The 15,726-nt window shown below is 36.7% G+C and overlaps 1 protein-coding gene across 1 annotated transcript in view; it reads left to right on the top strand.

Annotated features, from left to right (window-relative positions):
• IPO11 (importin 11) overlaps positions 1 to 15,726 on the top strand; it is a 228,607-nt gene that overhangs the window by 14,401 nt on the left and 198,480 nt on the right. The window contains exons 2-3 of the mRNA XM_021007229.2: positions 10,104 to 10,247; positions 14,585 to 14,685. Of these exons, the coding sequence (XP_020862888.1) occupies positions 10,110 to 10,247; positions 14,585 to 14,685 (239 nt within the window). The 5' untranslated portion in view covers positions 10,104 to 10,109. The remainder of the gene's footprint in view (positions 1 to 10,103; positions 10,248 to 14,584; positions 14,686 to 15,726) is intronic.

The raw sequence follows: 15,726 nt of genomic DNA, 5'->3' as shown, positions 1-15,726 counted from the left end.
ACAATGTTAACTCTTCTCCCTAAATCTTTTTTGGCTTGGAAAATATAGTAATTCATAAAAAACATGTTTATATTAACAGGTGATGTGTTTATTGTTTTAAAATGAATTTAATTTCTAATATGGTCATTATCTCCAACCTCAATTTTTAAGAATATAAAGGAGTTCTGAGTCAAACAAAGAATTAGAGCCATTCTCAATTTGATAACTGCCTGTTCATTTTTCAGAAGAAAGCAAAGTTATCAGTAGTCCTATGAAAACAGTGGTCTCAATCACTAATAATCTTAGAAATGTAAATTGAAACAACTCTGAGGTACCACCTTATGTGCATCAAATTGGCTAACATTGACAGAAAAGGAAAATGGCAGATTCTGGGATGGAACGGATGTGAGAAAATAGCTAATTCGAAATAGATGGTGGGGCTGTGAACTAATTCAACCATTCTGGAAAGCATTTTGGAATTATATCACAAAAACTATTAAACTGTGCATACCCTCTGACCTAGCAATACCACTACTGGTCCTATACACCAAAGAGATGAAAGAAAGAAGGAAAGGATCCATATGTACAAAAATATTTATAGCAGCTCTTTTTGTGGTGGCAAAGAATTGGAATCTCAGGGCACCCATCAACTAGAGAATAGCTGAACAAGTTGTGGTATATGAATGTGATGGAAAACTATTGTGTGGTAAGAAATGATGAATGGGATGGTTTTAGAAAAACCTGGAAAGATTCGATACAAAGTGAATGAGCAGAATCAGAACAATTTATACAACAGTGTTCTAAAGAGCAATATTGTAAAGATAATCATCTACGAAGGACATGGTAACTGATCAACACAATGACCCACTATAATTTGAGAGGACTCATGATGAAAAATTCTAGCCATCTCCACATATGCAGATGAAAGCATATTTTTTTCTCTTCACTTTTTTTAAAGTGACAGAAATTTGTTTTGCATCATTTCATACTTGTGATGGGTGGGGGAGGGAGAGAATGTGGAACTTAAAATAAAAGTGATATTTAAAAAGAGTATATTAAAAAACCAAAGTGTAAATGGGGCCCGATACCAAAAAGTTTGAAAATCTCTGCAGTAGGGAATTAAGAATGTGTGCCCCTCTTTTAATTTTTTAAAAATCAGGTGTTGCATGATGTAAAATATTTTTAGTACATATTGTATTTTCACTTGATAGCCCATTCTGAACTGTTGGCGAGTTTTCCCATTGCAGCCACCATCCCTTTTAAACAGCCCTATTCCCTCAACAGTTTGGTGGTCTAGGGTTTCGATTCGGGGTTTTTTTTTTGAGTGTTGCTGTCGTGTGCATTTTTCATTTTTTAAATTAAAAACTTTCAGAGAAATAAACATTTGATCATTCATAAATTTTTATATTCAGCTTGTTTCTTTATGTATAACTCATTTGGGTGTTATTTTTAAAATTGTGTTATAACTGATTGGCTTGATGGTATTTGTATTTTCCCCAAGGTAATTTTCATGTAAACTTTGTCTTAGCCAGTCAAGATAATTTATTGAATGCCAAGGGTATTATGTGGAAATAAAAACAAGTTAGAAGATGATTCATGCATTCGAGGAATTTGATAATCTAGTTCAGGGGTCAACAAATTATGGTGGCCGCTGTGTTTTTCTGTTTGGCCCATGAGCTAGGAATGGAGTTTACATTTTTAAGTACAATTAATACTGTATAAAATAGCTCATGGGCCGTTTGTGCAACTGACTGAATTTGGCTTGAGGGACATAGTTTGCTGACCCCTAATCTAATTGATTACCTTTGATACTTAGCAACTAGACCTGTGATTTCATTGATGTAGGGAGCTCCTGGAGAGGAGCTGCTTCTGCCAGTTCTGATTGGCCCTTGCTCTGAAACTTAGAACCAGTTGTCTATCCATTGTACCATACTGCCTCTCACGTTTCATACACACAACACATACAGAGATCTATCTGTCTGTCTGTCTGTCTAAATAAATATCTATATCTATAATCTAAAGACTGGAGAATACATTTACCAGGAAAGATAAATGTAAGCTATTATGATCATAAATGTTAAGTGAGATATAAGCAGACAGGAGAACTAGTTCATGTTGGTTCATCCTGGGTGTCTTAGATTGCTGCAGTTGTTGAACATGCAGGAATAAATGAAATTTGAAAAGAGGGAGTATGTATATACAGACAAGAAAAAGACTACGTGCTGGACTTCGGGGAATATTTACCCTAAGTACGGTTTGGGAAGATTGGATAACAAGACAGAACAAACAGGAACTGATGTGAGGTCTTAAGCTAAAGCAGAAGAGAGCATCCAGTAGAAATGTGGGGGTGTTTGAAGCTGTAGGAATTTTGAAGCTGTAGGAAAGTTTAGGAAGATGGAAAATTAATAAAAAGAGCTGTGCAACCAAGGATGTTTTGTAATAGTTCATAGTCTTATATGTTTAGATCTGGGTAGGACCTGAGAGGTCAGCTAGTTCAGTACCCTCATTTTTCAGATGAGAAAACCGAGGCCCAGAAAGGTTGTAATTTGCCCATGGTCATTGAGGTAGTAGCATAACCAGAATTCCAACTTGGGTCTTCTCACTCCAAAGCCAATATTCTTTCTACTGTAATATGTCTTGTTAAGTTTTAAGACCTTCTAAACAGATTTCTCTTTCTTCCCCCGCCTTGATTTCCTGATTGTCTTCTATATATTTTATACAAGCAAATTTACTTAATATCTGCTATATCCAGAAATTGTTTGTTGTTGTTTGTCCTTCATTCTCAAAGAGGACCATAAGATCAGGAAGGTGATGCTATGACATGCAAGTGAATTGGATTTAAGTGAGGGAGGGCTGTGCAAAGTCACCAGCCTCACTTTCTCTTCCAGAGCAAATGGGTCCAGCGGCAAGATATGGGTATGGACAACTGGAGATGGCCCTGGATGCAGTGGGAGGCCTTGGCCTTTTTAAGCTAAGGTCTTTAACAGTCTCACTCTGACTGAGGGAACACCCAATCAGTTATTAAGGCTAGGTAAGAAATGAGGCAGAGAATAGGCTCTTTTACCTAGTGAAAAAAAAAATCAATCTGGGAGGGGAAAGACCCTCAGGATTTCTGGCCAAAAGAGAAACAATTGCTATTTACATTCACTCTGAGCCATTCAGGGCCCAAACAATGACCAAGTGAGGCTTGGCCTGGGACTTATGATTGGTCAGTCAAGGAGAGCCCAAGTGATGTTGAGTTTAAGGCATGGCCCTTAAGGGAAAAAAAAAGTTTAGCCTGTAAACACCAAGATATCTTGTGAGGTTTCAATGATCAAAATTTATATTCCTTTGGGCAAAGTGCCCGCAGGTAAGGGTATGATACCCTATGTAGATAGAGGGAAGGGAAGCCAAAGAAAAAGAAAGAGGGGAAGGGGGGGAGGGGGAGAGAGAGAGAGAGAGAGAGAGAGGAGAGAGAGAAGAGAGAGAGAGAGAGAGAGAGAGAGAGAGAGAGAGAGAGGGAGAGAGAGAGAGAGAGAGAGAGAGAGGAGAGAAGAGAGAGAGAGAGAGAGAGAGAGAGAGAGGAGAGAGAGAGAGAAAGAGAGAAAGAAAAAGAAAAAGAAAAAGAAAGAAGCAAGCTGTTTTACCCAACTGGCCAGTTCCATTTGAGTTCTCAGTGGGGCAGCTCCTACTACTACTCACAGAGGTGGTTGTTTGTCAGTTCTTGAAGAGGACCATGACATCAGGAGGTGATGTCATGACATGCAAGATGGAGAAGAAAGTGAGGCTGGTGACTGCTATATCCAAGTTTCTCCTTAATGACCTTTTCATTCTCTAATAGCAGTGTTTACAAAATGAAAATTAAAGCATTGTTACTAGGGGATTCTGACATTTATAACTCCATCATTTCTCTTGGGGGAGTTATATACTATGTTATTCCTTTAAGTCTTATTTTATGAGAAGTAGATGATGTAAAGGTAGGAGACCTGGATTCTTCACTTTATAATAATTCTTTGACCTTGAGCAAGGCATTGAATTCAGGTTTGTTTCCTCATCTTTAAAATGAGGATAATTACTTACATATCCTTTTTACTGCACAGGTTGTCTTGATAATCATTTCAAACTAAGTATGCTAAAGTGTTTTGTAATATAAATACTCTGTAAATGTCAACTCATTATTAATCATAATTGTAATTAACTTAAGCGATCATATTGAAGCTTCCAAATTTATGTTTCTAATTTAAGTATCTTTAGTGCCCTTCTGTTACCTTGCCTTTTTCTGATAAATATCTAAAGTAATGGTTCTCAATTTTTTTGGTCTCAGGACCCCTTATACCCTTTTTTTTCATTTTTTGAAAAAAAATTATTATTTTTTTAATATAAATTTATTTATTTTTAGTTTTCAATATTCACTTCCACAAGTTTTTGAGTTCCAAATTTCTCACCCCTCCCCCCACCGCAAGATGGCATGCATTCTGAATACCCCTTCCCCAGGTCTGCCTTCTCTTCTGTCTCTCCCCCCTCCCTTCTCTTATCCCCTTCCCCTTCTCTTATCCCCTTCCCCTTCTCTTATCCTCTTCCCCTTCTATTTTCCTGTAGAGCAGGATAGACTTCTGTACCCCATTTCCTGTATTTCTTATTTCCCAGTTGCATGTGAAGACATTTTTTTAAAACATGTGTTTTTAAAACTTTGAGTTCCAAATTTTCTCCGTTCCTTCCTCCCCACCCACCCTCATTGAAAAGGCAAGCAACTCAATACAGGTTGTACATGTGCAGTTATGTAAAACACTTCCTTAGTAGACATGTTGTGAAAAACTAACTCTATTTCCCTTAATCCTATCCTGCCCTCCCATTTATTCTATTCTTTCTTTTGGCCCTGTCCCTCCTCAGAAGTATTTGCTTCTGATTACCCTCTTTCCCAATCTGCCCTCCTCTCTATCACCCCCCTGCTCTCTTGTCCCCTTCTCCCCCTATTTTCCTGTAGGGTAAGACAGATTTCCATACCCAATTGAATGTGTATGTTATTCTCTCCTTAAGCCAAATCCTATGAGAATAAGATTCCCTCATTCCCTCTCACCTTCCCCTGTTTCCCCTCCACTGTGAGAGACTTTTCTTTTCTGTTTTTTTTTGTGAGATAATTTACCCCATTCTACCTCTCCCTTTCTTCTCTGAGTATCATCCTCTCTCATCCCTTAATTTTATTCTCCAGATATGACCCCTTAATCTTCAACTCACCCTGTGCCCTCTATCTATCTATCATATATCATACATACATTTTTTTCCTTCAACTACCCTAATACTGACAAAGTTCTCATGAGTTACAAATATCATCTTTCCATGCAGGAATGTAAACAGTTCAATCTTAATAAGTCTCTTATGATTTCTCTTTCCTGTTTACCTCTTCATGTTCCACTGAGTCCTGTATTTGAAAGTCAAATTTTCTATTCAGCTCTGGTCTTTTCATCAGGAATGCTTGAAAGTCCTCTATTTCACTGAATGACCATTTTTTCCCCTGAAGGATTATACTCAGTTTTGCTGGGTAGGTGATTCTTGGTTGTAATCCTATCTCCTTTGCCCTCCGGAATATTATATTCCATGCCCTGTGGTCCTTTAATGTAGAAGCTGCTAAATCTTGTGTTATCCTGATTGTGTTTCCACAGTACTTGAATTGTTTCCTTCTGGCAGCTTGTAATATTTTCTCCTTGACCTGGGAACTCTGGAATTTGGCTACAATATTCCTAGGAGTTTTCCTTTGGGGATCTCTTTCAGGAGGAGATCTGTGGATTCTTTCAATTTCTATTTTGCCCTCTGGTTCTACTATATCAGGGCAGTTTTCCTTGATAATTTCTTGAAAGATGACATCTAGGCTCTTTTTTTGATCATGGCTTTCAGATAGTCCAATAATTTTTAAATTCTGTCTCCTGGATCTATTTTCCAGGTCAGTTGTTTTTCCAATGAGATATTTCACATTGTTTTCTAATTTTTCATTCTTTTGGATTTGTTTTACAGTGTCTTGATTTCTCATAAAGTCACTGTCTTCCAATTGCTCTATTCTAATTTTTAAGGAAGTATTTTCTTCAGTAATCTTTTGGACTTCCTTTTCCATTTGGCCAATTTTTCTTTTTAGGGCATTTTTCTCCTCATTGGCTTTTTGGACCTCTTTTGCCATTTGGGTTAGGCTGTTTTTTAAGGTGTTATTTTCTTCAGTATTTTTTGGGGGTCTCCTTTAGCAAGCTGTTGACTTGTTTTTCATGATTTTCTTGCATCACTTCATTTCTCTTCCCAGTTTTTCCTCTACTTCTTACTTGCTTCTCAAAATCCCTTTTGAGCTCTTCCAAGGCCTGGGACTGATTCATATTTTTCTTGGAGGCTTTGGATGTAGGAGCTTTGACTTTGTTGTCTTCTTCTGGTTGTATATTTTGATCTTCTTTTTCACCAAAGTAAGATAATATAGTCTGACTCTTGTTGTGCTGCTTGCTCATGATCCCAGCCAATTACTTGAGTTTTAAACTCTTTGTTAAGGTAAGAGTCTGCTTCCAATGTGGAGAGTGTACTGTCCCAAGCTTCAGGGGTTTGTGTAGCTGTTTTCAGAGATACTTGTAGGGACCTGTAAATTTTCAGTTCTTCCAAGGTGGTATGATAAGGGGCAAGGTGTTTACTCCTTTCCTGGCCTGTGACCATAAGTATTCCTTTCTGTCCTATAACTGTGAGGAGGGGTTCTCTTCACAGCCACTACAAGCTCCACCACGCCAGCGCTCCTCCTCACCCCAGAACTGTGACCCAGATCCACACACGGGCAAAGCAAGAGATTCCTGCCTCAGCACTGGCAAAGAGATCCCTGCAGTCCCTCTCTGATCAGCCACTGGATTCCCTCTCAGTTTGTGGGCCGGAAGCTCGGGAAGCAGCGCCCCCCCCCCCCCCCCCCCCCCGGCTCTTGGGGAATGGAGCCGAGACTCCGCCTTTGCACTGACCTTCTATGATGTCTTTGGCATTCGTGGATTGAGAAGTCTGGAAACCTCTACAGCTGCCCGCGATTTAGTCCTCTGAGGCCGGCTCCAGGTTTGCTGCCGTCCTGCGTGCCCATGCTGCTCCCAGCCTGGCGGGATACACCTTTCTGATCAATCATCCAGGTTGTCTTGGGCTGGAAATTTGTTCCACTCTGTCTTTTTGTGGGTTCTGCTGCTTCAGAATTTGTTTGGAGCCATTTTTTATGAGTATTTGGAGGGGTTTGGAGGAGAGCTCAAGCAAGTCACTGCTTTCACTCTGCCATCTTAGCTCTGCCCCCGGCCCGTTATACTCTTAAAAAATATTAAGCGCCCTTTATAGTCTTAAGAACTGTGGACTTTTGTTTATATAGGTAATAATATAAATATTTACCATATTAGAAATTGAAACTGATAAATGTTAAAATTTTTAAATTAAATTTAAATTTACAACGATAATGATTTACATGTTAACATAAATAACATTTTAGTGAAAATATTTTTCAAAACAAAAAAATAGAATAGCATTGTTTTACATATTTTTGCAAATCTCAGCAGAGTTCGTATATTTACTTTTGCTTTCAGTTTGTTGTATAAAATTATATGTGGGAAAAAAAATCCACCATCCCACAGATATATAGTTGGAAAAGGGAGGAATGTTTTGAAAGGCAAATAATGTCTTAGTATTATTATAAAAATAGTTTTGACCTTGCTGTCATAAATATGGGGAACCTAAACTTTGAGAACTGCTTATCTAGAATATTCTTATTTTCTTAAGTATATGTCATCTAGCATCTGGTCTTAATCTCCATCACTCCTATCCTAAACCTTATTCATTCATTCTTCTTTCATAGTCATTCAATCCTTAAGAAGGGTTGTGTGATTTTTTAGGATACTCAAAAAAGACTTTCTTATTACCACTAGGTGGCACTGTACTGGCTACTCAATTCATTCTTTCCATTATAAAAACATTAAATATGTTGCTAGACTAAGAGTAGATTTTTTTTTGCTAGGGAGACTTAAGAGGATCTTGTGTTTGGTACATTGTAAGTGTTCAGTAAGTTTATTGAATGAGTAATGAATAAAACTGAAGGAGCAAATTTAGAAATGGAAATACAATAAAATAAATTTCTGAATCTACCTTAGTTGTTGTATAATAAATTCAGTGTATTCCAAAAGTTCATTGAAGCATAATTAGCTATAATACCAGTTAGATAGAATTTTTTTTCTCCGTGAGCAAGTAGGCAGTATAACTTATTTCACAACCTTTATTTTACTTGGATGTTGTTCAACTTGTCCATATTTTTCCTTTTTGAAGGAAATTCAGATTTGAAAATTATTATTATTTTGGAAAATACTTAATTTTTTAGAGTTGGGCAACTTTTACAATCATTTACAAATTAGATATATCTTAGAAGGATTATTTATAGAGTTTTTGATACTGTTCTGTTTTTATTTTTAATTTAACTTTTTAAAAAAAATAATTTATTTATTTTTAGTTTTCATCATTCACTTCCGTAAGATTTTGAGTTTTAAATTTTCTCCCCCTCCCACTCCTTCCGCCTCCCCAAGATGGCATGTAATCTGATATAGGCTCTACTTACACATTCTTATTAAAACATATTTTCACATTAGTCATGATGTATAGAAGAATTAGCACTAATAAGAGCTAAGTTTGTCAAATTTAGTCATCGCACAGTGTGACTGTTACTGTGTACAGTGTTCTCCTGGTTCTGCTCATTTCAGTCAACATCAGTTCATAGAAGTCTTTCCAGGTTTTTCTGAAGTCTGTCTGCTTATCATTTCTTATAGCACAGTAGTATTCCATTACATTCATATACCACAATTTGTTCAACTATTCCCCACTTGATGGGCATGCCCTCCCTTTGTGTTTTTATAACATTATCATTTCTGTTCATCCTTTCAGAATTTGATCCTACATTGTAACAAAGTAAAATAGTTAAGTAAAACCAGAAGACTTAAGTGACCATTTCTGGCATAGTAGGCAACCTGAATTGAAGCACTTGAATTCCCTCATCTACTGAGGAGACTTCAAATATCATATATTTCATTATATGTTTTCTGAATCATTAAAATTACTGAGTGGGGGCAGGTAGGTGGCACAGTGGATAGAGCACCGACCTTGAAGTCAGGAGGACCTGAGTTCAAATTTGGTCTCAGACCAAAAACTTAACACTTGCTAGCTGTGTGACCCTGGGCAAGTCACTTAACCCCAATTGCCAAAAAAAAAAATTTACCAAGTTTGGCTTCTTTTTAGAGTTTTGTTTACTTGTGGTTATCGTGTACATTGTCTTAGCCTTTAGGTTATTATCAAAGATCATTTTACTTCGTAAGATTAAAACATCTCTGTTGAATTCCAGTTGCTAGTTTCTTTTTAATTTAATCTTGTAGCAGTTTTCTGAAGGTTACCAGTTGTGGCAGGAGAGGTACTTATATTAAATAGACTAGGGTGGTTTCCCCTGAAGGGGGTAAGGAAGCTGTCTTTGGGATTTGGTTGGAAACTGGGGGGAGAAGGGTTTGAGTTTGAATTATTGGTGTGACTTCGTTATTCCTTGAGACATAAAAGGCCTAACCTAGGAGGCATTAGTGCTGTGGAAGATTTTAGTGGAATTCCTCTTGCCTTGATGAGGATGGGTATATTAAGTGAGATATAAGCAAACAGCTAAACTGGTTCAAGTCTTTTCATCCTTACAACTGTTGTTAATAACTGTGGTGCACACTAAGGTAGATGGGAGTAGCATTTTAATTGAATACAAAATGTAAAAGTTGTTTTTAATTGAGTTTTATGGTCCCCGAGTATCTCCTTACCTTGTGATCCCAGGCCTGAGCCACTGGATTGACCTGAACTAGGACTGATCCAACATATTAGCTTCTGATAGGCATCTTAAAATTTGTCCATTTTACAGCCTGCTGTATGATTGCTGTTAGGTTATGAATTGTAGTAGTGTCTCTTTTTTTTTTAAGCAAAGGTAAATCCATAGAGTTGTATCATTTACATTTTATTAAAATTAATCGTTCTTGAATATTTTGATCCTTTAAAGTGACTCATTCTTGAGTTTTTTAAAGAACTTATTGACATTTTTGTTAATTCTTTTTATTGTGTAATGTGCTCTGAAATAAGTTAAAAAATGTCATTATCAGGTTTCCATGGATCTCGATAGTGCCAGCACTATTGTTCTTCACGTCTTAACTCAGGCCACCAGCCAAGATACATCAGTGTTGAAACCAGCTGAAGAACAGCTAAAACAGTGGGAGACACAGCCAGGCTTCTACTCAGTGTTGTTGGTAAGTTGGAATTTGTATCTTTCGTGTCCAACGAAGTGCTTAGAACATTGTGATTGATTGGCCATATGAAAATCTAATCCCATTCCTGTATCATTTGAGCTATCTGTTGTCTTATGGAGAGTTTAGTGACTTGCCTGAGATCATACATGCAGCAAGTGACAGAACGAAGATCAGATGCTATACTTGTGTTTCTCAGATTGTTTTAAAATACATTTCTATGTTGTTCTGATATCTTTCCAATTCTTTATAATCCTTAAGAAAAATGAGCTGAGTGGATAAATGAAATCTCTATATAATATAATCTAAGAATCTTGGAATTGAAGTTGCAAAGTATCTTAGCTTATCCAACTTCCCACAAAGGCAGAGATGTCTTTCCTTTTTCCATTCTTAACATAGCCTTTTTTTTTCTTGAACATTTTGGTAGCAAGGTCATGTTACTTTGTGAAGCAGTCTGTTCCATTGGATTGCTTTTATGTCAAGAAAGTTATTTAGTCAGAGAAAATGTAACTTCCACATATTTGTCCTAGTTCTGCCTCCTAGAATTGTGCAGAATAAGTCTATTACCTTTTCCTGTCATTTCTAAATTTTATGTGCTTCAGGATATGTATACCCAGTTTTTTCTTCTGTACTCAACGCAGCCTCTGAGCCTGAGATGCAACAAAGTATAGATTGCTTCTCTGCTGCTTGTGCTAATTTTAGCCTCAGAACACCAAGAAAACACAGATTCTCCACCAGCCAGCGCTATGCTATCCATATGTGGAATCATTGGGTATAGCAAATGAAGAAATTTTAAATACCATGGATAAGTTCTCTTACATTGGCAGTATACCTTCCAATGAGGTACATGTAGATGATGAGGTTGAAACTCTCATAGTTCAGTGTTTGGGAGGCTCTGAAGGAAGGTGTGGGAAAGAACAAGTATGAGGCTGCCTACCAAGCTGAAGGTCTCCAGAGCTGTTGTGCTGATCTCATTGTTGTATGGCTGTGAAACCTGGATAGTCAATTAGTGTACCATGCCAGGAAGCTGATTTGCTTCCATTTGAATTATCTTGGGAAGATTCTGAAGATTGCTTGGCAAGATAAGGTACTGGACATTGAGCCAAGCATTCTAACTAACTCTATTGCAGAGAGTACGACTCCAGTGGGCTGGCCGCATTATTCTAGTGCTAAATGTAGGTTTACTAAAAGACTGTTTTGTGAGAACTCAAACAAGGGAAGTGCTCGTATGCAGGTCTAGAGGAAGCTATACAAGGGACACTCTCCAGGTCTCTCTGAAGAATTTTGGAATTGATTGTGAGACATGGGAGACACTGGCAACGAATCACTCAGCATGGTGTGCCTGTATTGAGGAAGGTGCTGTGCTCTATCAGCAGAGCAGGATTGAAGTAGCTCAAAAGAAATGTGAGATGGGCAAATTTATAGACATCTCCACTCCAAATGTTCATATGGACTATTTGTGCCCAATCTGTAGTAGAGGCTTCTAAGCTCATATTGGTCTGATCAGCCACAGTTGGACATACTGTACTTTGACCCCAAAATAGTGATGTCATTTTGGTCCTCTTTAAGAACGAAGGACAACAATAACATCTCAGTTCTTTTAGTAATTTTTCTTATGATGTGTATTCCAGACTCCATAGCATTCCATTCATCTTGTGGATTTTTACGTGTTTTCAGTAGTTCTTCCTTCTTTTCCAACAGTGTCAACTTTGTCCACCAATTTCTTTTGTTCCTGTTTTGGCCCAGAGTGCACACATTCATTCCTCCATCTCATTCATATTGTTATTTTTGGACGTTAGGTTACAGTCAGATACCAAGAGTGTTGAACTGGACTGAGATAAACCAGAAGTTTGAGTACAGATTGCTTTTGGATCATTCCTAGAAAGTAGTTTCAGGTCCAAATTTGACTTTTGGGTTGGCCTTGATCTGGGGCCAGGCTAGGCTATTTGAACCCATAATACTGGTCTATAGAAGTGTCAGGGACCTGTACCAAGAGCCTTCACTCAGTTCAGTTTGAAAAATATTAAACACTTATTGTTTTTTTTTTAATATAAATTTATTTATTTTTAGTTTTCAATATTCACTTCCACAAGTTTTTGAGTTCCAAATTTCTCACCCCTCCCCCCCCGCAAGATGGCATGCATTCTGAATACCCCTTCCCCTGGTCTGCCTTCTCTTCTATATCTCCCCCCTCCCTTCTGTTATCCCCTTCTCCTTCTGTTTTCCTGTAGAGCAGGATAGACTTCTGTACCCCATTTCCTGTATTTCTTATTTCCCAGTTGCATGTGAAAACATTTTTTTTAAAACATGTGTTTTTAAAACTTTGAGTTCCAAATTTTCTCCGTTCCTCCCTCCCCACCCACCCTCATTGAAAAGGCAAGCAACTCAATATAGGTTGTACATGTGCAGTTATGCAAAACACTTCCTTAGTAGACATGTTGTGAAAAACTAACTCTATTTCCCTTAATCCTATCCTGCCCTCCCATTTATTCTATCTTTCTTTTGACCCTGTCCCTCCTCAGAAGTATTTGCTTCTGATTACCCTCTTTCCCAATCTGCCCTCCTCTCTATCACCCCCCTGCTCTCTTGTCCCTTTCTCCCCCTATTTTCCTGTAGGGTAAGACAGATTTCCATACCCAATTGAATGTGTATGTTATTCTCTCCTTAAGCCAAATCCTATGAGAATAAGATTCCCTCATTCCCTCTCACCTTCCCGTGTTTCCCCTCCACTGTGAGAGACATTTCTTTTCTGTTTTATTTTTTTGTGAGATAATTTACCCCATTCTACCTTTCCCTTTCTTCTCTGAGTATCATCCTCTCTCATCCCTTAATTTTATTCTCCAGATATGACCCCTTAATCTTCAACTCACCCTGTGCCCTCTGTCTAGCTATCTATATATGCATGCATACTTTTTTTCCTTCAACTACCCTAATACTGACAAAGTTCTCATGAGTTACAAATATCATCTTTCCATGCAGGAAGGTAAACAATTCAATCTTAATAAGTCTCTTATTAAACACTTATTGTTTACCTAGTGGTGGGGTTCAACTGGAATTACCCTCTAGGGATGAAGTGCTATGGTCAGATATAGCTATTTCAGGGTATTTTATGCCATTTTCATCTGAAAATACTTAGTGAGTCTCCATAATATTTTCCAGGTACTGTGGTGTTTGCAGGGATACTCATTATTTGGTCTTCCAATGAAAAAATTTACTTAAATTTTGTTCTGTGGCCTATCCTTTGAAGGAGGTGCTGATGAATAACAGATTATTTTACTGTAAAGCAGTAGAAATGTTGTATAAGGCAGGTACAATAAGAAATTGTGTAATAATACCAATCAGATGAACAGATAATCCAGTAAAATAATAAACTCAATAAATTCACTCTGAATTCTTTAAAAAAGTGATTTTAAAAGTTTTCAGTATTGAACTTTAATGTAATGTTAGTGAGAATTTAAACTTAAAAAAAGTGCTACATAACTAATGTGTCTTCAGAACCCAGAGACTTTAATTTGGATCTCTGCCCAAAACGTTATTAAATATGCATGCCCTTAGTGATAACACTGCTAAGCGGAGATCAAAAGGTCAAAGAGATTAACGAAGATGAGAAGGACCCATTTGTCCAAAAAATATTTATGAGCTGCTCTTTTTGTGGTAGCAAAGAAGTGGGAACTAAAAGGGTGCCCATCAGTTGGTAAGTGCTAAACAGGTTGTGGAATATGAATGAAAACGATTCCGTTTGTGCTCTAAGAAATGATGAAGGGGATAGTTTTAGAGAAACCTGAGAAGAGTTGTATGAATTGAAGAGTAAAGTGAGCCAAACCCAGAACATTTTGTACAATAACAACAATATTGTAAAGATAAAGAATTTTGAAAGATTTAGAAACTCAGTGCAATGAGCAACCATGATTCTATAGTTAGAGATGTGATGGATTTAGCATACAAATGTAATGCATATTTTGAAATATGGTCAATGTGGGAATTTATTTTGATTGACTTTACATATTTGTAAGGGGGAAGGAGGTCTAAGTAGAAAGGAGAGAAGATGAGTTTTCCTTGACTGAAAAAAAAATGAACAAAAGACTTCAAAGACCTCAGGTGCTGTGATCCTGCAGAATCCTAGCTTTAACTCTTAATATTGTTGTTTGAATATCTTAATATTATGCTTTCTTTTTGTCTCATTTGAGGAGTGGAGATAAGATATATAAAAATAAAAAGGTGATAGTTGTTTTGCCAAAAATAATATATTTATATAATTTTTATTTTACCCATCTTTCATTATAAGTATTAATAGCATAACTTTTAAAATCTATTTTAATACTGCCCATTGTTACTTACAGAATATTTTTACAAACCATACTCTGGATATAAATGTAAGGTGGCTAGCCGTGCTGTATTTTAAAAATGGAATTGATCGCTATTGGAGACGTGTAGCACCTCAGTAAGTTTCTTTCCTGTTTTGTAAGGTGGGGGAGGTGGTTAATGGTGACTGTGATGTTTTATAACATTAGATGTTTCATCTATTTAGGATGTTCAGAAGAGGAAGAAAATTTTTAATGCTTTTAATCTTTTATATGTAGAATCCTTTTAAAACCAGCATTTCCTTTCATTAGCTATCTGCTGAAAAACTGGTTTTTATGTGGTTTTTAAAATTGTCAATACCATACAGAAAACATCATTCTTTTTGACCACTGCAATATTGCTTAGGTACAAAGTAAGTAATTAGTGTATAAAGCACTTTTATCAGGTCACTTTGTCAAGTAGTATGAGGTTTCAGGAACTTGGAAAAAATCATAGAAGCAGTATCTGGCAATGTTTTTCGAGTCATTTCTGTAGTCGAGTTTTTAAAATAAATTTTTTATTGATGTCTTTTTTTTTTTTACATCACTTTCATTTCTAATTTTTTTTATGCCTCTATGAGCTAGGGAATCATCCCTTATAACAAAGAATGAAAAAGAAAAAAGCTATTCAGCAAGACTAACCAAAACATCAATGAAGCTTAAACATATGCAGTGTTTCATCTCCATAGGGAAGGCATCTTTGTGTTTTTTCTTTATGGTTAAGCTTGACTGCTTAAGTACACAATGTTTAGTTTTGCTTGTTATTCTTACAATTTACATTGTTGTTGTCACTGATAGTGACTTATAATCATGTTTTCCTGTTTCTGCTTACTTCATTTCATGTTAGTTCATGTGATTCTTATGCCTTCTTTTAGTCTTCATATTAATTGTTTTTTACAAAACTGATGTGTTGATTGAATATTAATTAAGTCTTCTGCAAAAACTATTCCAATCATTTGTAGTGTTATATACACTATTTAGAATCTTGTGTTTATTTCAGCCAAAAGATTGAAAAATTAGAAAAACAAAACATACTGTATCTGTCTTTGGAAACAGTGAAAACAATTTTCCTAATGTGTTGGAAAACAGGTTGAAGAGAGAGAATTTAAATATTGGACACTCTGAAAATCATAATCAAACAA

This window comes from Phascolarctos cinereus, unplaced genomic scaffold (genome assembly GCF_003287225.1).
Source record: "Phascolarctos cinereus isolate Bilbo 61053 unplaced genomic scaffold, phaCin_HiC Scaffold_4;HRSCAF=312, whole genome shotgun sequence".
Classification (NCBI taxonomy): domain Eukaryota; kingdom Metazoa; phylum Chordata; class Mammalia; order Diprotodontia; family Phascolarctidae; genus Phascolarctos; species Phascolarctos cinereus.
This window is presented reverse-complemented; position numbering and strand designations above follow the sequence as displayed.